Source organism: Pieris brassicae, chromosome 3 (genome assembly GCF_905147105.1).
Source record: "Pieris brassicae chromosome 3, ilPieBrab1.1, whole genome shotgun sequence".
In the NCBI taxonomy this organism is placed as follows: Eukaryota; Metazoa; Arthropoda; class Insecta; order Lepidoptera; family Pieridae; genus Pieris; species Pieris brassicae.
The window spans coordinates 22,029,603-22,056,718 of NC_059667.1; the positions used below are offsets into that span (position 1 = coordinate 22,029,603).

At 35.0% G+C, this 27,116-nt stretch overlaps 2 protein-coding genes across 7 annotated transcripts in view; both read right to left on the bottom strand.

The window, feature by feature from the left end:
- LOC123706762 (eyes absent homolog 2) overlaps positions 1-14,131 on the bottom strand; it is a 44,517-nt gene extending 30,386 nt beyond the window's left edge. For 2 of the 6 annotated variants that reach the window (XM_045656173.1, XM_045656171.1), the window contains exon 1: positions 13,485-14,117. Coding sequence is in view for 1 of the 6 variants with exons in the window: in XM_045656174.1 (XP_045512130.1) it covers positions 13,373-13,393 (21 nt within the window). In the remaining 5 variants the exon portion in view is untranslated. Of the gene's footprint in view, positions 1-13,372 lie in introns of all 6 variants that reach the window. The other 4 variants (XM_045656170.1, XM_045656169.1, XM_045656172.1 and 1 more) reach the window with 3 other exon arrangements.
- A 38-nt stretch (positions 14,132-14,169) lies between these two features.
- Positions 14,170-26,620, bottom strand: LOC123706764 (ethanolaminephosphotransferase 1-like). The gene is made up of 9 exons (XM_045656175.1): positions 26,483-26,620; positions 25,043-25,111; positions 22,354-22,537; positions 21,779-21,932; positions 20,507-20,615; positions 18,629-18,786; positions 16,815-16,989; positions 15,673-15,849; positions 14,170-14,264 (listed from the first exon to the last, which is right to left on the bottom strand). Exons 1-9 carry the CDS (start codon positions 26,537-26,539, stop codon positions 14,199-14,201), a joined length of 1,149 nt encoding a protein of 382 aa, XP_045512131.1. The 5' UTR covers positions 26,540-26,620; the 3' UTR covers positions 14,170-14,198.
- Positions 26,621-27,116: the final 496 nt, after the last annotated feature.

Genomic DNA, 27,116 nt, shown 5'->3' on the forward strand with positions numbered 1-27,116 from the left:
AGGATAAGATAATTTAAATACTATATACTGTTGGAAATAAATAAATTATTTGAGATATTAATAATTATAAGTTTTGAGATTCCTTAAATGTTGACATAATATCGATTGTTTAGGTGTTTTATATGCGTTTTTAATTAAAATTACAACACTTTTTAGGATTGGGCCACATTTATGAATCTGTTTCATGATTGTCAATGTAACACGCCGTCAACTTTTTGGGTCTGTGGCAAGTTTCTCATAATGTTTTCCTGAACTGAGCGAATGTTAAATGCAAATGCGCAGAGACCGAAACTCCATTGGTGCATAAGATCGAACCTACGACCTCAGGGATGAGAGACACACGCCGAAGCCACTAGACACTGCTCTATATTTACGCGTTTACATTTACGTATTTTCTCCTTGTATTAGAGAAACAAAACCAAAGACAAGATCGCTGTTTATATTAAGTAAATCAATATTTATTATACAGCATTCATAAAAAATATATTAAAATTCAACTATGTGGATGTTTAAACCTTAAGAGCCCATTAATTAATAAAGTTACAAGATTGCAGATAACATCGACAAGCGTTAAGAATAATTTACTGACAATTCTTCAGCTATTTAGAAAGCTCGTTGCCTGTGACTTTGTCTGGCTTAATAAAGCTTAATACGCGAACGAGGATCTAGTCTACTTTAGCAAAAAGTTTGCATAGTATTGTCTTTTGTTAACATAGCTCAAAACTTTTTTATAGAAAACACTTTTACCGGATTGAAGCTATGTATAATTTTTATAAGTTTATAATAATACATAGCTTCAATCCGATAAAGTGTTTTCTTTAAAAAAGTTAACGATAAACAATTATTGTTACCAATTCTCATAACAATGAATATATGTCAGAGCAAAGGCGTTGCTGTCAGCCGCCATTGTCAACATAAGCTCATTACTTTCAATAATAATTATGACTTATTATTACTATTGAATGGTCGCTAATAGATCTAAAATAAAAATAAATCAATGGAGCTACAACCTTTTGGTTACAACCGCTAGGTTTGGACCTCAGATTTATAAATCTATTTCATAATCATTTGTCAATCTAATAGGCAAGTATGTGAGTCTGACACACGTCCTTAAATTTTTGGGACTAAGGCCTGAATTCCTTTACCGTTACAAGGAAAGTAAAATGCGCACATAGAACGTCCATTAGTGGACACACGAGGCTCGAACCTACGACCTCAGGGTTGAGAGTCACTGATATTGATCTAATAATAAATTAACCATAAGTTTTAACGGTTTTAACTCATTCGACACTGCTTATCAATGTATCCTAGCATTCCTTTTGTATAAAACAATTACTGGTAACGTCTATATATATTCTCGGTATAGCAGTGTTGGCTTAGTGGCTGCAAAGTGTGACTTCGATCCCCGGCTGTGCACCAATAGGCTCTATGTGCGCTAACACTCACACGAAAGAAAACTTCGTGAGTAAAAATTTGAGTGTCTCACTCTTGAAAAAGGTTGTTTAGTTTTTTATTGTCTATATTATATTAATAATGAACTTACGACTTAAATAAAACAGCAATTTAAACATTTAATTGTAACCATTCTCCATTAATTAAACTCAACGCAAATTACATGCATAATTGTTTCTGATGAGACTCAACGATACAATCGACGCATAAATTAATCGATTTTAATCGGATTCGCAAATTACCCGCAATTCGATTACAATAAAGTTTTGTTTTAAATGCACTATGGATCGTCAAACAACGATTTTGTTTATATATTCTTCTTCAGTAACGCTCTTAATTTGTGTCTTCTTTTTTATGTTAAGTGATACCGCCCGCACACTCAATGCCAGAGGGCTCACGATTGGCTTTTTAAGAATTGGTACGCTTTTTTCTTGAAGGACCCTAAGTCGAATTGGTTCGGAAATACTCCAGTGGGCAGCTGGTTCCACATAGTAGTGGTGCATGGCACAAACTTGCTTAAAAAACGCTATGATATGGAAAGACGAATGTCGATGTGAAACAGGTGGAATTTCGTATTCTGCCTCGACGTCCGATGACACTCAGCTGCAGGTATTAATCCGAACAACTCCTCTGAAGACTCTCCATGGTAAATGCGGGAGAAGATGCAGTGTGAACCCCACATCTCTACGCAATGCAGAGGGGTCAAGCTGGTCAGAAAAAGATTGGTCGTCGACGATTCGAACAGCTCTTCATCTTCGGTAAGTGACTGCGCCTGGGTGATGGTAAGACCAGGGCAGGGCTCTTTGTTCAGCCCAGCGAGTAGCGGTTCAGCATTGAAGTATGGCCTCCACGTCACGTTTTCTCTACGTGTTTTAGAAACCGCAAGTTACATTGGTAACAAAGTGTCGAAAGACTTCTTAATATGGACGTTTGTTTAGTCAGCTGTCCAGGGAACCCTAAGCATCTGCTTTTAACAGTCTATTAGCGACTGTAAAACTCGTTGTTATTAAAAGGAAAGGGCAAAATTACATAGATCACTCTCTCCGTGATTTTATTACAGAAATTAAATTATGATAAAAAATGGTCTACTTGCACAGAGTAACTCAACACTACGAACAGGAAGACGTCAATCTCATCACGAACTAAAATCACTTATCTGTGGTATTTGTCTGGGGATAATTTTAATTATAAATTAATTCTTTATAAACCTTGTTGTAATGGTTTTTAAATTGCTTAGATTTTCATGTTTTGTTCGTATATATGTTTATCTTAGTAGTGACTCTCATCCTTGAGGTGGTAGGTTCGATTTCCGGCTGCACCAATGGAGTTTCTTTCTATGTGCGCATTTAAAAATGAAAGAAAACATCGTAAGGAAATGTTTCCTTAGACCTAAAAAGTCGTCGACGTATCAGGCACAGGAGGCTGATCACCTACTTGCCTAGAAAAGGTTGTATTGTTGGTTGTTGTGTTGTGTTTTCAAATCTATCAGATTTATTTTTTATCTGTGTAACAATTTTCTTCCATTTATTATGACATTATTATATTTATGATGTGTCTGTGAATAAATTAATGTACTTTAACAGGAACTGCGTCATTTCGTTAGTAGTATTTATTAAGTTGGACTTGATGAGGTCCTGGGATGTCCGTTCATATCGGATATCTGTGCCGCTTAAGTGTGGAATAGAGAACCACTTGTCTCTGCGTATACACGGCACAAAGCCTCCGCCTAATTAGTTTAAATGCCTAATAATTTTAATTTCATTAATTATATCGTACTACGTATGTACTCGTAGTAGCTATTTATAAACATTCCGTTTGCTCAGCAATTATTTGTTCTTAAGTAGGTTGCTGATTAGGTATTTTGTTAAGTAATGACCTCCTGACCTTGCGAATATAGACACAACGCATATTTTTGTTATCATACGATCGTTTCTCTTTACTAAACGTTAGTTCCACGCTTTTCTAGTTAAAATTAAAACCTATAAGGACTCACGCCGAAACTATTTATTTGTACATGAGATTCCAGATATTTTTTTCGACTATTATCTACAACAACGAAAGTATTCATTATCTGTGACAACTGATTCTTAATCCCGCCAAAAATTCCTGCCGGCCCCTAACAGCTGCGAAATTTGAATGAGGAACATCCGCGATGTCCTATCTCCTTCCCTCGTCCCGCCCAATACAAACCACGCCTTTTCCGCCCGCCAAACTAAATTGAATTTCGAACAATTCAAATACGCTATCCTATCCTAGGAACAGGTTCAGGCAAAATAAATCTTTATTACGAAGTTATAAGAACGCATTTTCAGCGCGCTTAATGACTTTTATTCAGAATGCTCTTTTGTTGTTTATTCTATTGAATCGAGACAGATAAAAAATTACTGATGTAAAATTGTTCTTTATTACTCGACGCTATTGGTCTGTTGTTTATGGAGTTTGTATACAGCTTTTACTTTTCTTTTGCAATTAATACGCGCTTTTTCTCAATGGCCCTAATGTAATTTACATAAAAAAGCAAATAAGTAGAATATATATTAGAAAATGAATGAATGAATGAGGCGAAATTGACTCATCTTTATGTACATAATACTTTAAAATAATTTGTGATGTATAAAGATACATACCTATTTTACGTTCAAAGGTTGCAATTAATGTATTTACATAGACGTACCTACTTTAATTTCGAATCAAAATGGTGTTTTGATTTATTTTCTTTCCACTATAAGTAGATTCTCATATTTAAAGAAAAATCGACATCATTACTTCCGAAAAGTGACATTTATAAATGATTTTAAAAATACTAATAATTAAACATGAAAAATTGAGCAAAATATTGACGGGATGGTACCCTAGAGGCGAAAAACAACGTAGAGGCCGACAACGCAAAAGATTGGAGGACTAACTCAAATTTACAGCAGGAAATGACTGGAAAAGAGTCGCAAAGAATAAAAAACAGTGGAAAGAGTAACAGGAGGTCTTTGCCAGTTTTAAGAAGGGATGTACTGTAGTGAAAATATATTAAAGATCACAGATCACAGAGTTTCCGAATATAAAGACTTTATTATTATATAAAAATAAAATAACATTGTTGATCTGTTGGTGACCATCCAGCAGTGTTTAAGTTTATCGCGTTCATACGACATACATATGAAGATGATTATATATTGTATTTGCAAGGTGTTTAAAAATAGTTGCCTTATCGGGAGTCTCGAGCTAGGTGGTCGTGATGTCATGACAATTTTTGTATCGCATTTAATAAGCACATTTTAAGACCACACACGTGTGTTTATAGATCATTGGTTCCAACTACTGGACCGATTACATTCATTCATCTAAAAAGAACCATGGAAAACGCAGATGTTATGAGTGTCTAATATATAATTAAAACATCTATTGTATATAAACGCCTACTACATTATATACATTTCGTTTTCCTTAGGGTTGTCGGACAGAGAAGCTTGTCAGCGATGAAGCAGTGTTGGCCTAGTGGCTTCAGCATGCGCTCTTATCCCGGAGTTCGTTTCGATCCCCGGCTGTGCACCATTGGGCTTTCGCATCTAACACTCGCTGAAGGAAAATATTGTAAGGAAATCGACATTTGTCCCAAAAGTCGACGGCGTGTGTGTGACAGGAGGCTTTTCACCTACTTGCCTATTTTGATTTAGAAGATCATGAGACGGATACAGAAATTGAGGCCCAGAGCTAAAAAGGTTAACAGCCATTTTTGTTATATGTATGTGTGTATATATTATATATAAATTAAATGTAATTAAATAATAAGAATTGCCTTGATTATTCAGTTACACCGATTCAAATTACTAGGAAATCATAAACCGTAGAAGGCATTGCTGACAATGTATCGGCCTGTTTAATCTATTCAATATTGCAACGAGTTTGAAATCAAATATAGAAAGATATATTTATTAACGTGTCACCTATAAAAGAATTCTCTAAACTAAAACTTATTTAACATTTAATCAAGAGTTTAAAATGGTGGCGACACTAACAGTATATTTTATAGGCAAGTAGGAAACTTCAGGTTCAATATGTTTGATGAATCAAACAAAGAAATTCTCTTTTTTTTTACAGAAAGGGGCAAACGGGCAGGAGGCTCACCTCAGTGATACCGCCGCCCATAGGTACTCTCAATGTCAGAAGGCTCGCGAGTGCCAGTGCGCTTTCGTGAAGGATCCTAAGTGGAATTGGTTCGGAAATACTTCAGTGGGCAGCTAAAAACTGCCTAAAAACGCTCAATTGTGGAACGACGATGTCCAGGTGATACGGATGGATTTTCGTATGCTGCCTCGATGAAACTACTCTCCATGATAAATGCGGTAGAAGATGCAGTGGTCCCTTTTGTTGTATAGAGAATCAAACGGCTTCGTTGAATCTCTCCCTATAATGACCATATCAGTGTTAACCTAGCATGCGCGTGCGCCTCTCAACTTTGAGGTTGTAGTCCTGATCCTGGTCTGTGCACTAATGGACTTTCTGGCTATACGCATCTAAGTCGCTCGTATGGTCGCACCAATTTGATTAAATCAAAATAAAATCGTCTTAACTTTTAAATCACATCGAAAAATATTTCGAATTCATCCGACTAATTCAAATTTAATCCACGTTAAATCTAGACAGTTTTTATTAGATCGTGATAAATGGACAAAAAGTGAGATGGCGCGATAGGGACGCTGAAAGGGCCCTGATTGTTATCTCTTACACATTTCGGGGACCCTGGTACATTGTATGAATTTGTAATTATTGTTATTTTTATATATGATGATGGATTTGTTATTTTTTTTGAGTTATTTAGCAATCTCAACCAGGCAATTCAGAGCTTGCTACCAAAATACTCTTTAATTGGTTAAAATTAATAAAAATAATTGTTTATAGTATTTGTCTTTGGTCAACATAGCTTTTACACATATAATTAGTTGTTTATATTTATTTATTTATAACGTCGGAAAATTTAAAATTATGTAAATAATTATAAGTTTATAATAATACAAATAGATTTTATCCGGTTACAAAATTGTTTTCTTTCAAAAATAATTGTTTTTTTCAAATGTGAGTCTAAAATTACTTAGCGCTAACCCTAATTATATCAATATATATTATGAATTAAATATATTAACATTTAATTCTCTTTTGGGCAATAAATTATATAATCGGAACTGTACAAACTGTTAACTCTGATTAATCACGTGTTTAATTAAATACCAATCACATCCGTTGATTACAAGTATTTCGTTACAAAGTAAAAAATACAGAGAACAAATAATTTTTGCTGACAACAAAATTCTGCAGAGAAGTTTAAATTATTTTAAACTTAATTAAAATAATTATATTAAATATTTTCAGTCACTCGTCAATTTGCACATGAATTCTATATTGAATAAAGCTACGTTTTTCAATAAGACCGTAATGAAGTGCATGTGTGTGTCTTATCACGACACACACACTAAAATGTATTTATTTTATGAACGCTTTAAAACTTACTAAGACTGAGAAAAATATTCACTACAACTATCGTACCAAAAATGTATCGTGTTGCCATGGAAACGATGGATTGGTAACTATGGTAACGGTAAGGACATGTGTTATAATACCAATCGCTTCTTATGCATACTAATTAATATGAATAAACAAAAAAAAAGCGTTTTAACACAAACCGACCGCCACGCGCCTTTTTATTTCTGCGCACAACAGACGCATTGTACTCGTGCGATTCCTGGAATTATTTCGTGTGAATGAGATAGCTGTAGTAAAGCTGTGTTAGAGAGGGACAGAGTGTTCCTTTTTCGTTAATCTGTGGGCACATGTGGATTGTTCTGGACCTTATGGTCAGTGTTCTTTTTGTCGCGTTTTTGTGGTTAGTGAACTTATAATTGATTCGTTTGTATAATATTGGTGTGAAGCGGAATTTAGATTCCAAAATTCCTATTCCCTCATTGCTATCGAGAAATGGCAAAATTATTTTTGAATATACATTTTTAAAAAAACTTATTTTTTCGTGTGCTTCTGTTGTAAATGTATCAATCAGGTCTTGAATTTGATTCTCGATGGAATAAATTAATCAAAAGAAAAAATATGAATATAGATATAGATATAACATGACATTTTTTATTCTATTAAGAATAAATAGGCATGTCCGAAGTTGTCGATAATACAAAATCTATTCAGAGAAGACAAAAACCGATTATAATATGACATAATTTAATACGGAGAAGTGTTTTTTTTTATTCCTTATTTTATCATTAAAAATATTATTACTGTTTGAATGGCACAGAAATTCACAATTCACGTTCAACAGACAATATTATAGATGTTTGTTGTTGATGACAGTTGGCATTGACCACAATCTTTATTTGTTTTCTTAAAATCTTTTGAATTTATAACTCGTAATTATCGTAAATTATGTGTGTGAGTGATTGGCAAACGGGTAGATACTGGTAGAACGCATAGTTGCCGGCTACATTCACCTTCATTCGGCTTCAGCGTGCGACTCTCATCCGCGAGGACTAGGGTGAGGACGTAGGCCATAGGTTCGATCCCCGGCTATGCATCAATGGACTTTCTTTCTATATGCGCATTTAACATTCGCTCCAACGGTGAAGGAAAACATCGTGAGGAAATGTTGCCTTCGACCTTAAATGTCAACAGCGTCAGGCACAAGTGTCTGACCTACTTGCCTAGATTGGCAAATCATTAAACAGATACAGAAATCTAAGGCCCAGACCTATAAAGGTTGTCGCGCCACAGATTTTTTACTAAGCATTATTATTGTTACCACTAGTATGACCACTGGTTCCATATTAAAGCCCACAGAAGCTTCGCCACCCGAAGCCGAGCCTAATTAAACAAAGATAGTGCAAAACCAACAAAAGCGAAACCGCTCGTAGTCTTTGCCTACCGAGGCGTGTATTCTGCGAATTCTTAAGCGTAGTTTTAAGACTTAAACCCTGGCGCGTCGGGATTACTTAGCCTAGTCGAGCGTACGGTTTAGGGATGGGGTTTTGTTATCGATAAAAACTTTCACTAATTTATTGATAAACATTTTTAAACTCTCAAAAGTTCATAAAAGTTTCAAATGCGTGAACTTATTATATAATAAATCAGTGGTGCTACAATATTTTTAGGTCTGGGCCTAAGTATATGTTTCATAAAGTTAACACAAAAATCTAATAACCAAGTGGGTGATCAGCCTCCTGTGACACACACCGTCGACTTTTTGGGTCTTAAGCAACATTTCTTCACGATGTTGCTCACCGTTCGAGCGAATGTTAAATGAGCACATAGACATTGGTGCACAGTCAGGGATCGAACCAACGACCTCGGGGATGAGAGTCACACGTTGAAGCCACTATGCAAAAACTGCACTAAGTCTACTTATTATTCCTGATTTAACATTACCAACTTGAAAAAAGTATGACCATTGCGAACCTAGAGTTGTTATATAAAAGCATATATCAATATACTAACTGTTATAGCAGATAAATTGCGTTTGACGTTTAATTATCGATAACCAACGCACATCCCTACACAGCCCGTGCCGTAAAAAGAGGACACAGCACACTTCATTAATAAAAGGTTAAATAATGTCGAAGTCGTCATTTTCTCCACTGATATAAAATTTCATCTCCACTGGGCTGCTGGCAAAAATAAAGATAGTGTTCCACTTGTGTGGTTTGTAACTCCATCGGTATATGTCTGAAGACTGAACCATAGATCACAGAGGAAAAAAAAATATTCTATAATTTTGTACCTTTAATAAAAAGATACAGTTTATATGTACACTGCGTCTGGGAATTGTGAATTACCTGTGTTGGCTTATTAAAAAAAAAATCGTATAGTATATGTGTAGGCAGTGTTCACAAGTTCGAGACCTGACTTTCTGCCTAAGTGCGCATCTAACATCAGCTCGTACGGGAAGGAAAACATCGTCTATTAGGAGGCTATTAGGTCTGGAGGCCCAGACCTAATAGCCTCCATTGGCATATAAAGTATCTACTATAAAAAAAACTTTGACATCAGTCTTAATATTACTTCCTTATGACGCATATTCTCCTGGTACCTATAATGGACAAGTAGGTTTTGTTGCAGGAGTAGAATGCCAATGGTGGTGTCATGAGGAGCATCTTGGGCTCATGGCACCCTATTTTTGAAGATTGTTGTATATTTTATATCTACCGAAGTCATGTAGTCATGGCGGCATAGCATATGGCATCCGAAACGAAATTCCTCGTTTACCGACTGTCACTTCTAATCACTCTTTAAGGGACATATAGTGCATGAATATCCTTTAAAAAATAGGTCATACTCTTCTTTTGACTTGCCAAGAGAATGTATTAATAATATTAATTATTTTAAATATGGTCTACTTGTACACTGATTTTTAACATCCCATACAAGCTATTATATACCTTTTTAGTAGCTACATTTTGCTACCCCATACAGACCGATCGCTTTTCCATATATCTAAGTGTTAAAAAAAACTAAATTTCAATAATTTACAATAAAAACCTTCCTCAGAATTCAAGAAATAAAAATATACACGAATATATATTCCGATTTATTTTTATTAATTTCCGTAACAAGTGTATTTGTGTTAACTGTTTTTTTTATTTAATTAAAGCGACTTTTATAGCCCTAAAAGTTCTCACCAATAATGACTGTGCCTCGAAAATTTCCAAAACCAATGTCACTTTATCGAACAATTGTTTCTTGACCAATTGAACAAACCAATAGACATACATATGTGTTCGTAATGAGAATTCGCGGAATACACGGCTGGGCAGACTTGTGTTTAGTTTGTTTTGCACTATTATTTGTTTAGGCTCACCTTGCAGCTTCTGTTATTTAAAATTTATTTAGTCCAAGAAGACTGTCTAGAAGATATATTTGTGGTTTAGCAATAAATAGAATGAGTCGACCAGAGAAATGAAGTATTTCTATTAATATAGCCATTTCATTAATAAATGACAACTTGTCAATATATCAAAGATCTTTTGTAGAATTCGAAATTCCACCAGCATCATATTGACGTCCATCGTTCCACAGTTGAGCCACATAAGGCACTTTGCAGTAGTGCTAATGTGGAACCAGTTGCCCACTGAAGTATATCCAACCAATTCAACTTAGAGATCGTCAAGAGAAGAGCGTATCAATTCTTAAAAGAACAGTTTTATTTTCTTTTGTTCGTGACAATTACGAAATATCTAAGTGTATATACATTGTTATCGGTTAAATGTTTAACTCAATGATAAACAACACAAAAAATGCGAAACAATGTTTTTAAAACAATCGTGTTTTAGTTTTTTTAGTTACGATCTGTCGTTTGCCAAATACTGTGTATTTGTAAAACATTTCGTGTAAAATCCACATTTGTATTTAACAATGTCGAACTGTAATTACTCTAATAATCTAGAACTGCATTGTAATTAGAAATGGCACTACCTCTTTAGGTCTAAGCTTCAGATTTCTGAACACTCACGAAACAGTAATGAATGTCAATCTAATAGGCAAGTAGGTAATCTGCCTTCAGTCACTGACACACGCCGTCAACGTTTTGGGCTTTTTTTAACAGTTACACCTGATGCTAAGTGATACCGCCCATGGACACTCTCAATACCAGAGGGCTCCCGAGTGCGTTGCCGGTAGGTTAATATTCTTAAAAAACTCGACAGCACATAAGAATCGAAGCCGAAGCCACTACAATTTTTTTAAAGTGAATCTTCTTCATTGGCGTTGGAAAAAATTTAACGTCACATTTTTCGGTTACGCGACATATTTTCCTGTCCCTACCACGATTGATTCGAAGCCATTAAACAAAAATATCATAACGATAACAATGATAATAATAATTCTATTACAATTAATGAAATTCTGTAATAATCTTAGTAATAATAAGGTAAAATGAAATAATTGTATTATCTGTATTTATGTCTATGATAATAAAAGCCTTTTGTTAAACTTTATCTAATTTAACTTTATTTAACTAATTTCTGTAAAGTTGCATATAGTAGATCATTTTTCGAAAAATAAGGTCATAAATAATTTACACTTCTTACGTGTGTACACGCACACATTTTATTATTTATTTACAAGAAGATATCTGCTAAAATGAAAACTATTGGTGCTAAGACTCCAGGGTTGAGATTCCTTCGTTCAGCATTATAATATATTCAATTACAATACAGCAGTGTTGTTTGTAATTTTATTGACAACCTGGCAGCTCTTGGATCTGGGATATCTGTGATGTCAATAAGTAGGTGGGACTTCTGTGCCTGGCGACACACGTCTGGCTGATCATCTACTTGCCATTTAGATTGACAACCGTGAAGAAGATACACAAATCTGAGGGCAAGACCTAAAAGGGTTCATGTGTCGAGCGTCAAGTGATATAGACACTGACTGACAAGGCTCGCCGGCCTTTCATGAATTGCTACGTTCTTTTCTTGAATGACTCTAAGTCGAATTAGTTCGGAAAAACTTCACTGGGCAGCTGGTTACACATAGTGCTTTAACCCCGTGGGGCATGGGGGGCGGCCACAATTTTTAAGGCCAATTCAATTAGTCCTAAAGAAGCGGCGTGAATCGTTACAGGACCTCCGACATGCGCGCTAACCACTGAGCCAGGGAGGCACTATAAATCATTTCTCAAAATATACTAGGACATAAGATCTTTAAAGAAGTTTAAAGAAACGCTCAGCTTGTGGAACGACGGACGTCTTAATACGGGTGGAATTTCGTATTTTGCCTTGACGTATGAAACTTAGCTGCAGGTATCCGAACAACTCTGAACACTGAAGGTAAATTATGCAGAGTGACCACAATCAGTGGGTGATATGAGCAGAGGAACTGAGAGTGGTATGGGAGAAAAGCCAGGAAAATAATTAACAAACAATTGTAATGTACTTTATAATTAATGGTGGAAATTTTATTGGTATAATTAGTAATAAAAGATGTTTTAATATTTTCTTATATAAATATTTCATACTGGTGTGATTGAAATGGAATACGACAAGTTATTTTTGACACTTACGTAATGTAGATGCTAAATAAGGGTTTGATAATGGCGCCTTATTTTGACTTAGCCTATCTTTTTAGTCGTAACATACCAACATTTTGCTATGAGGTTAGCATAGCAAAAAGAAAACTATTCACTTTTAAGAGATAAAAACCTGAGTACTAAATACTATTTTTCTTTTATATTTTCAACTTTTTTCAATTCTCTCTGGGAAATAAATAAAAACATTCTCGAATTAGTCAAGCCGTTTTTGATTCTTCTGTTTTAAATTCAAACACAAAATAACAAATTTTTATAACGTGATTTTATTTGTTGCAAATTTTTTTACTTCAATCTCGCGTCGGGAATTGAATCCCTGAATTCGTAATTGCCTTGAGCCATTTATAATTATAATTCTGGGTTTTAAGTACATCATAAATATATGTCAAAATTTATAATAAACGCTGAGAAATAAATAACCTTCCAGTTACAAAATAAAGCTCTGACATCCGTAACCTATGGCACAAGTCTTAAGGCTAATTAGTCCTACCTAAAGAAGCGCCGGGAATCGTTACAGGACCTCCGACATGCGCGCTAACCACTGAGCCAGGGAGGCACTATAAATCATTTCTCAAAATATACCAGGACATAAGATCTTTTAAGAAGTTTAATTTTCTAATTAGAATGTTCTAAGTTTAAATTTAGAATTTTTATCACTCCCAAAGATGAAATTAAAAAGTCGGTTATAAGCCTCTAGCCTCTTTTCTAAATCTTCCTGTCTAGCTACAAGTGAAATGTTACATTTATATATGTCTCAAAGAAATAATAAACAAGTATGGCCGTTTTATTAATTGTTCATTAAGGAATTAGTTTATATTTTCACCGTATATAAATATTTGTTATCAATTTTACCTCAATTCTTAATGTCTGCATTCCCGCATTCGATAAATTAACTCATTTGCAACCATCGCATGCATCAAAAAACATGCCCAGTTCCACACCAGTTCAATTTCACCACACTTACCTAAAACAGCGCACTTTAAAATATCGTCACACACAAAAAAACCGGTTTCAACTTAAATTTGTTACGATAGCGTAAAAAAAATCGTCAACATTCGGACTAACAAAGCTCCCCGTAGCTATCTCAAACCGTACTGAAATTCTAAACCCGATTTTGGTGTCCATGTCCAACACCCCCCGTTACTAAATTTCGCCTTGGCTGCGTAACGTCGTAAGTGCAATATAGTTTATTTGAATATAAGCTTTGCTGGTTTACAATACGGCTTACAATTCAATGAGTTTATATGGATGTTTGTGCGCTTTGTACGCAATTGTGTCGGCTACAAGGCTATGAGAACGTGTAATTTAAAGACGTAGCTTCGATACGAAATGGTACAATATATCCATCTCGTTCCCTCTCGTTTGAGAGGCGGTTCTAGTAACCAGTCCGCGATGTGTGGTTGCTCATTTTTTGCTATTCTGTATTGAATTATTTATTTCTGGATTAGATTGTGCTATGTTGTCATATTTTTACCTGATGCTAGTTGGATCTTCGGGAAGCAGGTTGGAGACATCACTACCGGATTTAAACGCGTTACTTAAGTTATGATATTTGACCGTCAAAATTAATTAATATCAATAATTTTAAAATCAAACTAGTTTCTACCCCTTAAAATATAATAAATAAGACAACATTGGTTTTAATTAAATAAGTTTAAATTATTTAATTAAATAATTTCTACTTTCTCTTGTCTTTGGGTACTTTGAAGCATTGTATTTTAAAGTGATCACACATTTGTCGAACCTGTAAAAAAATGCAAAATTATTTAAATATACATACAACAACTTCTTATCTCCTAGTAGAAAAATTAAGATTTTTTTAAAAACTTCAAATTTGGTTAAAAAAAATCTATCTATCTTATCTATCTTGCTCTAAATTGCCCGGAAACTTATTGAAATCTTAATTAACCGGGAATGGAGGGGATGAGACCGAGGGGACGAAAACACGATGAACTAACCCGGTATCAAACATTTTGGTCGCTAAGGGCTCACCATACCAGAGATCGTCAGAGATGGAGCTCAAGGCTTTCGGCAGTGCCACATAGGCACGGAAGCATCACGACACACAGCAGTGAGCGCCCGGATGAGGGGAAGTACTAATCAAAGTAACATCAAACCTATGTTTCGATTAGAACCTCTTAAAATTAATTTAGTGAGGTCATACTTTTAAAAGAGACATTTATGTACACATTCTAATGTCAATGTCAGAAAAGGTTTGACAGCTCTTGAAACTAGATTTAAGATTGAATTCTAATTCTGTGGTCGTAGACATTAAGTACATTGTTTCTCAGTATAACTTATCATATTCTGACCTATGGCCACAGATATAGATTTGCCCTGAAACAGAAGTGGCAATGGGCGGGGCATATCGCAAAATGCACAGATAAAAGATGGACTTTAAAGATAACAAAGGACCAAGGGGACGAAGAAGAGGTAAAGAGATATTGATAGAAGATAATGAAGGCCTAGCAGGAGGCGAATGGAGAAAGAAAGCTATGAATAGAGATATTTGGAAAAGCTGGAGACCCTTGAGGGGTACTAAAGTAAGTTAGGAGTACAAAAAAAGTAAGATTATTTAATGATTGGAAAGAAATCGGCTTTTATTACAAAGATTTAATCTTAAAACTAGGTCTAAGACTTACGGTCCTTCAAGGATGGACCAATTCCTATGAGGGCAACGAACTCGCCCTTCGGCATTGAGTGTCCATGGGTGGGCAATCGTGTAAACCTTTCCCCGTTTGGCCTCTGTTCTATAAAAAGGTATAGTTGAGACCCTTGCTGAGATATTTAAGCGCTCGCCTAAGGAAAAATCAAAGGTTTGTGTTTCATCACTTTTCGCGCATCAACAATTACGCGTGTTTATGACTATAGGGAGTTCGCGTGTTCTTTTCTAAATTTCACCATTAAATTCTAGACTGTGGCCAACCTGATGGAGGCTGGAGGCTAACCTGATGTTCAGTGATACGATCACCCATGGACACTTACATTACCAGAGGGCTCGCAAGTGCGTTGCCAGTCTCCCAAACCTAAGCCAAATTGTTTACGTACCACCGTACGCGGCAAAAACTGCCTTAAAAACGGTGATGGTGATTTATTTATTTACCAAAAAACACAATCCTGCTCCAACAGGTGCTCCAAATGACATGACTTACCACACAAACGCCATAATGTAGGTGAGCGCAGATGGTAAAAGCTGTCAGAATATACAACATGGCCAGTTCGTAGTGAGGTAGGAGGGCCCCCAATCCAATCCCAATCGCCAGAGCTATATTTAACCATGAAATTGTGTCGCAGCATTGTTCACTCATCTCGGCAACTATGAGGCGACTCTGAAATTGTGATTGTCAGGTGCTGTACTGGAGTCAGATGAAGGGGAAAGACTCGTTTCTGAACCCAGGGCTAACTTACAACGATTTTTTATCATTACAGACTACAAGAATCTTTACGAAGTTATTTGCGACTGTTTTAAATAAGGTAACTGTTTTGAGAGTTTTGACCTGAAGTCATAAGGTCAAAACTCTCAGAAGCGTGCAAGTTTCATCCCTGAGGTCGTAGGTTGGGCTGTGTACCAATTGGCTTTCGATGTCCGCATTTAACATTAGCTCGAATTGTGGAGGAAAATATCGTGTGAAAATGATGCTTTAGAACTAAAAATCCGACGGAATGTGTCAGGCACAGGAAGCATCAGCTTCCAGGGGATCACCCCTACATGATTAGACTGACAAATCATGAAAAAGATATAGAAAGCTGAGGTCCAAACCTAAATAGGTGTCACTGATTTTTTTGCCTACTATTTTAGACTATAAATTATATATTGTGGTTTTATATAACAGACTGATATATAACGTAAGTATATTGCGTAGGCTATCACATCTTTATATCAGACATAACATAACATTTGTTACAAACGAAATACAAAGAAACACACAAAATAATAATAACCATACAACGGAATAAGGTATTTTATGTGCGTAACGTGTGTGTTGTGGTTGTAACTGGTTCTGGGTCAGCATTATGCTATGAAGCAGACGTGTTCCACAGCGCTGGTCATTCTGCCAGAGACCACAACAGTTATTTTGCGCCAAGGATGCAAAAAAAAGAATGTAATAGAAAAATAGTAAAAATTAACCGTGTAAGTGAACATATTTATATGTATACATTTATATGTGTACATATGTATACACATTTTTGGGGTGACTAAAAATTCCGTAGGATTTTTGTTGAGCCGTTCGTCCACTGTTCTATAAAATCACATAATAGGTTTCAGTAATGTACTTAATAAATTCTAGAGTACCGCAATATTGCTGAAAAGAGTCCCGAAGAGCATCAGAAATGCCCTCAAATCCCGCAACATAATATCACTGCAAGCAGCCCATGTCGTCATCAGACATGTCATTATCATCATGGGCCATATGGGTCTCAAAGCGTCAACTAACGGATACATTTTACCCGTACGTTTCTTGTACGACCTAGAAAAAATATTTATATATAAACATATAGTAGGTACACTGCCACAGGGACCAAACTTTTTAAATTTCTAGTTATCCATTTTAATTATTAGGTAGGCTAACAATATTAATACTATATATTTGTGTGTATATAATATGACAGCTGGACAGATTTCGCTAATTCGTTTTTGTTGTGTTTGTTATTGTCAGCAACCTTTCCTATGAAAGAAAAAATTAAGAATATTATGCGGTTTTCAATTCAAACTTTGCTTAACATTTAAACATGTAACCTTATGGAGTTTGACATAACATTGACAGAATGTTTGTTTGCAATTATCGTCAAAGACGATGTTAGAAAAATTAATATATAAATATTTATTTATTTACTTAATTATACCAATTCGAAATCAATATTCATAACAACAGGACAACGTGTATCGGGTCCGCTACTATTAATTAAATATAGCAGTAAATAGAGTTGACCTAGAGGTTTAAGGGTTTGATCCCAGGTTGTGGACCACTGATTGACCAAAACCTTTAAAGAGTGTCTGGCTGTACTCTCGGGGCGTAACTCTCACGATTTAGAAAATCGCCACGATAAAACTAATAAAGCCTGAGTGAGCAAAATGTACAGCCTTGGCTCGTACAGTGTGTCTATTAGAAAAAACAAATGAAATACATTATACACATGTCCAGAGTTAAGGTTATCACAAAATAATACATGTTAATTATTTATCCCTTGACTCAGCTAAATACATGTTTGCATGTTGTTCCCACAGCATGTGCTCCTATTACACGCCTATTGCTGATAAAGATTTTAATGTATTTGTTAATCGTCACTTGCCCTGTGTAACTTATAACAATTAAAAAACTTGTATTGTAACAATTAAAAATTAAGAACTTTCGACCTGAGCTACAAAGGTGCCAGGAATGAAGTAGGTACCAGTAGTCATTAGTCTTTGTGTCTAATATACTTCCGTGTATGAATTTTTTAGCTTTTAAGCTCATCCAAAATAAATAAAAAAATTGTTTAATGGTTTAAATTCTAATTATGTATAATGGTAGTGGTACCATCTACACATTGAGGTATTTCTGAACCGATAAGATGGTGATAAGATTCATTATGTGTGTAGCAATAAATCTTTTTTATTTGTATTACCAGAGATTTTAAAACATTATTTCCTTGTATTGTCTTTTGTTAACATAGCTTTTACACATTAAGAAAACACTTTTTAAACGGATTGAAGCTTTGTATTATTAATAAAACAACTTCAGTCACCGTAACCACGCACGCTGAAAAGCACGCGAAACGTCGGAAAACAAAAATTAAAAATAATAAATAATTATAAGTTTTTAATAAAAATACATAGCTTCAATGTGTTTAAAAAGTTTTTTCTTAATCAAATCCTTGACTTGTATATTTAACAGCTTAAATTCTCCAAAAAAAAAATTCAATATTTTTTTACGAGCACAAAAGTCACGCGATGTTATGTAATGGCCCATGGACACTTTCCACGAGAGGGTTCCGCTTTTCCGGCCTTTTAAATATTGGTATGCATTTTTCTTTATAAGTCGAATTGGTTCGGAAATACTTCAGCTGGTTCCACATAGTATACTGTATTAATAACTACGTTAATTATATTAAAATAAACAGACATACAGATAAACATTATACACGGCGACGGGTAATGTTGTGAAGAGGCCAGTCGTGTGTATGGCCACCTCCAGAGCCTGGACGAAAGTAACGTCTCCATAAACATAGGTTTTGTATACCTCTGGGCCATTCAATCCTGCCACCAGTAATAATATACTGGCTACCTATAACAAATGAATATTATTGATGCGTTTTATAATATGACACACACAATTTTTCAAAGGCATTGTTTGACAACTGTTATAAATTAATTAATTAACTGTTATTTTTATCATCCATGGAGTCGCAGGTTCAATCCCCAAGTCGACTTTATTTCTAGGTAACATTTCGTCACGATTTCCTTTACCATTCGAGCGAATGTTAAATGCGTATATAGAGTGAACTTTCTTTGGTGCACAGACGGGAACCGAACCTACCTCAGACTTGAGAGTCTCTCTAAAGCCACTAGCCCATGAGAGCTCTTACTTAATGAACTACTTATGGTAAATAATATTAGTGATAGTTATAGTGAAACATAATAAAATTAATTTCACGATATGCAATCTAAAATCCATTTTAATTATGTAAGACTTCAAACAACAAGTATGCAGAAAATATGACTCCACAATTTTTACACATATACACATAAATTATAAAAATAAATCAATGGCGCTACAACCTTTTATAGGTCTGGGCCTCAGATTTATGTATCTGTTTCATGATCGTTTGTGAATTGTATAGGCAAGTAGGTGATCAGCCTTCTGTGCCTGACGCACGCCGTCGACTTTTTGGGTCTAAGGCAAGCCGGTGTCGTCACGATGTTTTCCTTCACCGTTCGAGCTAATGTTAAATGCGCACATAGAAAGAAAATCCATTGGTGCACAGCAGGGGATCGAACCTACGACCACAGGGATGAGAGTCGCACGCTGAAGCCACTAGGCCAACACTGCTCACACATAAATTATACTAGAACGTAATAATTTCACCTAAATATAAACTCAAATCACATTGAGAGCGTGACACAAAAAATTACAGTAAGTAGGAAGACCGTAAATAAACATTTTTTAACTTTTAAATTTATATATGTATATATTTATGTGACAGTATATGCGAATCTACTATCACCATATCATTTAAATATATAAAAAATATCCAGTTCAGTTAAATTAAAAGTTGGACTGAGGTTATCAATAACTTCAGCATGAACTCGTGATGTTCATGAGTGTCGATTTAAAAGACCGACAACGCATTCGCGAGCCCTCTGGCATTGGGCCGTGGGCGTCATTAGTTAACGTTAGGTGAGCCTCCGGCCCCTTTGCCCCTGTACAAACATTTCTTTAACAAAAATCATTTCCACTACGTTGTGTTGGTGAAAATTTGTGATGGGAGACCCAACGCAACCAGTTCGACAAATGAAGCGAGCTGGACCCTCCATAAACCGTTTAAAAATTGTTACATTGTTTTTGCAGGTATTGGAGCCCCTGTACTAAGTCTAGGGAGACCTGTACATCAGGCTACTCAGGTCTTCCAATGGCTCAATGAATTTTAGTCAAAATTGTTACCAAAATACTATATAATGGAAAATAGAGACCTGAGGCTTATTACTAAAATAAAGGTACAGGTTTACGTGGAAACGTTTGTGTACTCCAGATGTGCGACTGTGATATTGTTAGGGAAGAGCTGGTTGGGATGGGAGGTGGAGAGTACCTACTGGTTATTAATTGATAAGATTATTCTTGTTAAAGGCACTTGGGAACTGTATCAATTTCGTTAAATAACTTTACGTACAGAATTATGTAAATAATTATACATAGCTTTAATCCGTTGAAAAAGTGTTTTTCTTCACTTTACGTACATTAACTTTATTTTATCTTGATAGATATGAAAATTATGTGATATACTCACCCACATACTAAGATCATATCCCCAGGGAAGATACAGGATACCAGTGTTATACTTCTCCCAGTGGCTCACGTAGAAATTGAGTACCACACTCAACACAACTAAATAACCTCTGAAATTATTATTAGGCTTATTAACACGGATATATAATTGAACACTTGAATACGAAAGTTAAATTATTATTTGAATTTAATCTTTTTTTTTCAATCAGTCCTAAAACTGTGAGCGAATCTGTGCTGTGATGCTGTCATGTGGAGTGGCTGGACTGCCAATCTTCTAGCTCTAGCTTATGGAGCCGTTTTAAAGTTAAGTTTAAGTTCGTTTAGGTGACAGATTAACCACTCTTTGTATTTAGCTGCCAGTCTCCGGATTTCCTCTTTGGTCAAGGTGTTCGTGAATTTCGTTAGCTATGGACCATGATACTTTTAAAATTGCTCTTAGGATCGTTGTTCTGTTGTCGCTGGAGTATGTTTATATTGGTATCTCTTGCACTGTCCCACAGTATGAGGCCATATGTCCAAATGGGCTTTAGGATGACTTAAATATAAGGAGGTTGTTGTCTAGAGAAAGCCTCGAAGCTTTCTGCCTAGCATCCATTAGACAGCCTTACAAACTAAAGCGCTAAAATATAATACACATACAAAAAACATAACGAAAACATTACAGCAAACACAGAGAGAAAAATGAACGTTATAATATTTATTTTTTCATTAGGAAAACAAAACAGATACATCGCTATAAAGGTAAAAAAAAAACATAAAATTAACCCGTTATATCCATAAAAAGTTTAACTGATATTTATTTATTGTATAAGTTTTCTTAATATAAAGGAAGTTGATGTGGTGGAAACACAAACTGTGCACAGTTTTTCTATCCACCGGGACGTCGAACATAATTAAATCATTAACACACATATATATATACTAAGGCCTGTGACATATAAACTGTAAATTTATAACAATCAAACCATTCAAAGGATTTAAAATTGCACGTAAAACGTCATAAACAAATCTAAACACTGACGCGCCATAGATAGCCGACGCAAGAAAACTGTTCTTGTCGAGAATTCTCATTCACATACAGGATGAGTTACTATATTCGATTTTTTTTTAAATGACGTATATAGCATAATTTATGTTATGCATAATTTATAATTGTTTGACTTATGTAGTACTTTTTTAATTTAAATTTAATATTGTTTCTTGTTATATTAGTAAGAAGTGTAGCTGGTATCGAGTTTATTAAATTTGGAATAATGTAATCTAATGTTTTTACCTAAACTCTGGTATGGAGTACGTATCACGTCCAAACACGGAGAACAGACAGAAAGGTATCAGAAAGACAATATAGGAGTCTATACCATGGTCAAACATCTCTCCGAGAGGACCAGAAACTCCGATTCGTCTAGCCTGTTTGCCATCAATTCCATCTAGATAAAAAAAGATAAATAACATGAATTAAGTGATGCTACATCCTTTTTAGTTCTGGGCCTCAGATTTCTGTATCAGTTTCATGATCATTTGTCAGTCTAATATGTATAAATCAGCCGTCTGTGGCTGACACACGCTGTCGAATTTTTGATTCTAAGGCAAGCCGGTTTCCTCACGATGTTTTCTTTCACTTTAATACAAATCTGTTAGTAATAGAAGAATTAACTGTTGAATTATATGAAAAAAAGAAGAGACATCCAGACAAGGCTAATTTTTATAATTTTCATATAAAAATGAATATATATATATATAAGGTGCCAACACAATCCTCTAGTATACATACAGTAGTTGAAAATATAAAAGAAATATGTTAAAAATGAACTAATGTATTTGTTATGGTGTTTTTAGAATTATAATTACCTAAATGATAAGCCAAAAACAATAAAACCCCGCAAAGGGTAAATATGCCCCTGGGTAATCCTCGGGCGCCGACAGCTGATGCTGTTAAGTCATAGTCGTATATCGTCAGCAATACTACATTTACCAGCATGCAGAGGAAACCAGCGAAGGTTAGGAGGTTTGGAGCCACCCATTTTGGCACAATCTGAACAAAGGCGATATTTTTTATCAAGTTAATAATTAAAATTAGTCAAGAATTCGCATTTAAACAACAAAACTTGGAATAGTAAGAGTTGGATAATAGTCTATATATATCGAGAAGTCTAAAACTCTTCTAATCTAAACTTTATTAAAGCATAACTCTAAATTATTAAAGCATAACTCTAAATTATTAAAGCATAACTCTAAATTATGCTTTAATAAAGTCTCTAAGATTTCATAAAGGAGATGATGTTATAAGTCAAGTTACTATATTTATAGTATTATCTATTTAAGACTCTAGAGGTCCTTAAAAAATATAATTTATTTGTTGAAGTTGTCTTTAGTGTTTGATAGGTGTAGTATGAGGTCCAATATGTTTGGTCCGTTTTAAAAATGACCTGCTATAAAGGACAAACTATTATTGTAATTAAAATATTATAAAATTAGACAATATTTACAATTTAATAAAAAGTAATTAAAGAGAAAATAAACTGATTTAAAAAGATTGGTCCCTGTGATAATATACTTTTAACGTTGGTAGCCTTGATTTTCTCACTGTATTGCGATACATACAGTCATGGTCAACTAATTAGGGACACTCTTTGGTTAAAGTGAATTGTGAATTTATTTTTTATTTTCCAACGAGTCTAAACCATATTCCATATCTCTTACATGTAAGTATAATTAGTAATTTATGTGCCCGATTATACAAACAATAACAACTTCTTAAACATTAAACCTCTTTACAGTATAGCTGATAGATTATTGTAGTGCTATTTGTTCAAATAATGCTGACTGGCCATTTAATTAGGGACACTGAAATATTGCGTTCTATTTTCAAAATTTGAATCTCAATACTTTTTTACTTCTTCTCTTATTGTTTCGTGGTAGTTTTGGCGGCAATCTCGATATTTATTTTAAGTTTTGAAAAATATTTTAAAGAAAAATGGGTAAAAATAAAAGTTGCGATCCAACACTACGAAAAATTATCATGAAGTTTGTTGTCGAGCATGGTAGGCCATACCGGAGAATAGCAGAACATTTAAATTGTTCAAAAACTATGGTATACAATGCATTGCAACATATCAGACGCAATAACACAGATTTAAATGTGCCCAGAACAAAAAGATCGAGAAAAACAACTCCGCAAGAAGATAGAATGATAACCAGGTAAGCTAAGAAAGATCCGTTTCTAGGCTCTATTTTAATTAAACACGAAGTGTTTGGGACAGACGAAAGAGCTGGTGTCTCAGCGAGGACCGTTCGACGACGTCTGGTAGAAGCAGGGTTGTTCGGAAGAGTGGCTCGCAAAGTACTGTTGTTGAAGAAAGAACATAGAAATGATCGTTTGGCGTTTGCACGTAAATATGGACATTGGACCTACGCCCAATGGCAACATGTATTATTCTCTGACGAGACCAAGGTTAATTTGAGTTGTTCAGATGGAAGGCAATACGTACGGCGTCCAGTAAAAGCGGAAATGAATCCAAGATTCACAAAAAAGCAGGTGAAACATGGCGGTGGAAACATTAAAATGTGGGGTCCATTTTCTGGACGTGGAGTGGGACCTGTGAGGAAAGTTCAGGGTAACTTAGACCAACATCAATACAAGGCAATATTGGAGGAAACGATGCTTCCCTATGCTGAGGAGCATCTCCCTATTATATGGACGTTTCAGCATGATAATGACCCGAAACATACCGCCCGTTCAGTCAAGTCGTTTCTTACCAGTCAGTCAGTATCGGTGCTAGATTGGCCAGCAAATAGCCCGGACCTTAACCCAATCGAGCACCTTTGGCACGAAATCAAAAAAAAGTAGCCACTTATCGTACCACAACTTTAGATGAACTTAATGAAGCTTTTTGTGAGGCATGGGCAAACATTCCTGTCGAAACATGCCAGAAACTGATAATGTCTATGCCACATCAGTGTCAAGCGGTAATTACTAACAAAGGTTTTGCTACTGGGTACTGATTTTACACGTAATAAAATGGAGCTGTTGAAGATATTATAAAACTGCAGATTATTAGTTCTGTTTAACTCTATTTTTCATTATAGTTTACTGTCCTTAATTAAATGTCCAGCTACAGAATTATACCTTAAAATTGAATACATATTCAACCTTTGATATATAATACTTTTTTCTATTTATTTATTCTTTTATTTACAGCCATTTAAAGCATAAAAATCGGACCAAATTATGCAAATAATAGTTACTGAGAAATCAATAGGGTTTTATATTTGTATGTACATAACCGGTTATTGTTCTTCACTATCTTGCATGTCCCTAATTAGTTGACCACGACTGTATTCGTAGCGATATTTATTTGTGTTTAAAATTTTAAGTCTGTATTATTTTGTAAAGATGGAATGTTTCAATAAATAAATGAGGCCTAATTATTATTAAAAGTAATTCAACAAATTGGGATCAAGGAAAGGTAATTTAATTCAATAGACAGATTAAAAACGTCCCTCATCATAGACTCCAGCAGATCATACTAGTCATTACCTTTACCAGCGTGTTCCATGTTGGGTGCATCACATATTTGCTGAGTGGACTTGTGTCGATTGCGCTGTACTGAAAAAATACATGGGATTGATACTGGATTCGACTTGAAGTGCTTCAAGAAAAGAACGTACTAATTTTTAAAAGGCTGGCAACGCACTCATTAGCCCGTTTGTCCACTGTTCTTTATAAAGCAAAACGATTGTTTTTAACTTATCATTTCATACATTTTAATAGAGAGAGACTTTCAGACTTAACTTTAACAATCACTCCCGTTTAGATACGTTTTTGGTTGCTTAGAAACGCATAGCGCGATTATATTTTGTGATCTTCCTTTTTTTGCAGAATAGAGGGCACACGGTGAGGAGGCTCACCTGATGTTTAGTGACATGGACCAGAAAGTTGGCGCGTGTGGCATTTTTCTTGAAGCAACCTAATTCGAATTGATTCGAAAATACTTCAGTGTTCAGCTTGCTTCACATCAGCGCAGCAAAGTGCATTAAAAAAATTCAGTTGTGGAACGACGGACATCGTTATAAGGATGGAGTTTCGTATGCTGCCTCGACGTCTGATGAAACTCAGCTGCCGGTGATCCGAACAATTATTTTGAACTGGTTGTGTGAACTCAACATTTTACTGACTAAATTTAGGATAACAATTGTTTTTTTAATAAGTAAACGTTCCGTGCCTGACTTTCTAAGACACACCAGTTTCCCCACGATGTTTTCTTTGAGCGTTCGAGCGCGTGTTAAGTAAATTATTATTATTTTGCTTATAAGTGATAATAGATATTAAAATATGTGTTCTAGTGTGACGGCGTTTCTGTGTAGGCATCAATCATTCACATGCACAGTGTAGGAACGTAACGCTATGCCTTACACATTAAAAATGACGGAGTGTGTCAGAAGTTTGAACACCTGACTATGAAACACAAATGCTCAACGAATTGCAATCTGAGGCAATATGGGTCTATATTATTATAAGATACTTAAACTAGTCATTTTATCGCATCGACCGTTCGTTGATAACACTGTTATAATTAGGTGAAAAGTTTAATCATTCCACGAAATCTAATTGATTTCAGATAATATATAATATAAACATTGTACAATTCTTTAAAGAATAGTATTTATAGCGCGTTCTAAATCCTATCTTCTGACCGTCAAATCCCCTTTCATAGACAGTAAAAGTGTAGTGTTAAGTGTGTACCGTTCGTTGAAACGAACAAATTTATTTTCTTAGAGAACATTCGGTACGGAATTTATAGAAATCGTTATCCAAAAACGGACACCTCAAGCACAAAAGGCAAAGATCGATGCAATCTTTGAGCAAGAGCTTGCTCCGGGAGAACACGACAGGGTTACTGAATACCAGAGACACATAGGCAGAGGCACACAATTTCCACAAGCTAAAATGAGACCATATCATATTATAAATACATACCTTATAATTATCGAATCCCTTGAGATGTTTTACACTTAAATATTTATAATCAAACATGTTTTGATAATATATATAAATGATTTAAAGTTTTTAATACATAAAGGTTGGAGCGTCCATGGCCGACTGGTTTAATGACTGATAGTGTTATCAGTAATTTATAAATATCTATAGATTGAAATTTATTAAAAATGTGTGATTTGACATTTACGTACCGGAAAATGAGTTTTTATTTACATATTAATATTTCGTAACCGATTTTTTTTTGTATTCTAATACATGTGTCTTTAGTAACACATGGAAAATTACGATCTAGCTTAACTAATAAGGATATTTGACATAAGAATCAAATAAAATTGTCAAATAACACTACTTACAGCCTCTATTAAAGGAAGACACTCTTAGTTAGTTAGTTCTTGTAGTCCATTTTTGCACTTACAACGGTTTAGCACTTAAGACTAACATGCACTTAAGAGTAACACTAATTCACTCATTCAACTCTTTGTTCTCTTCAATCTTTTCATCTTTTCACTAGGCCTATGCTGCAAGTTGAATTACCTCGACATTCGCGTGATGGTGTAGCTTCTTTTCGTGGGCTCCAACAGTATTTTTGTTATTGTGGCGACGTCCTCTAAGC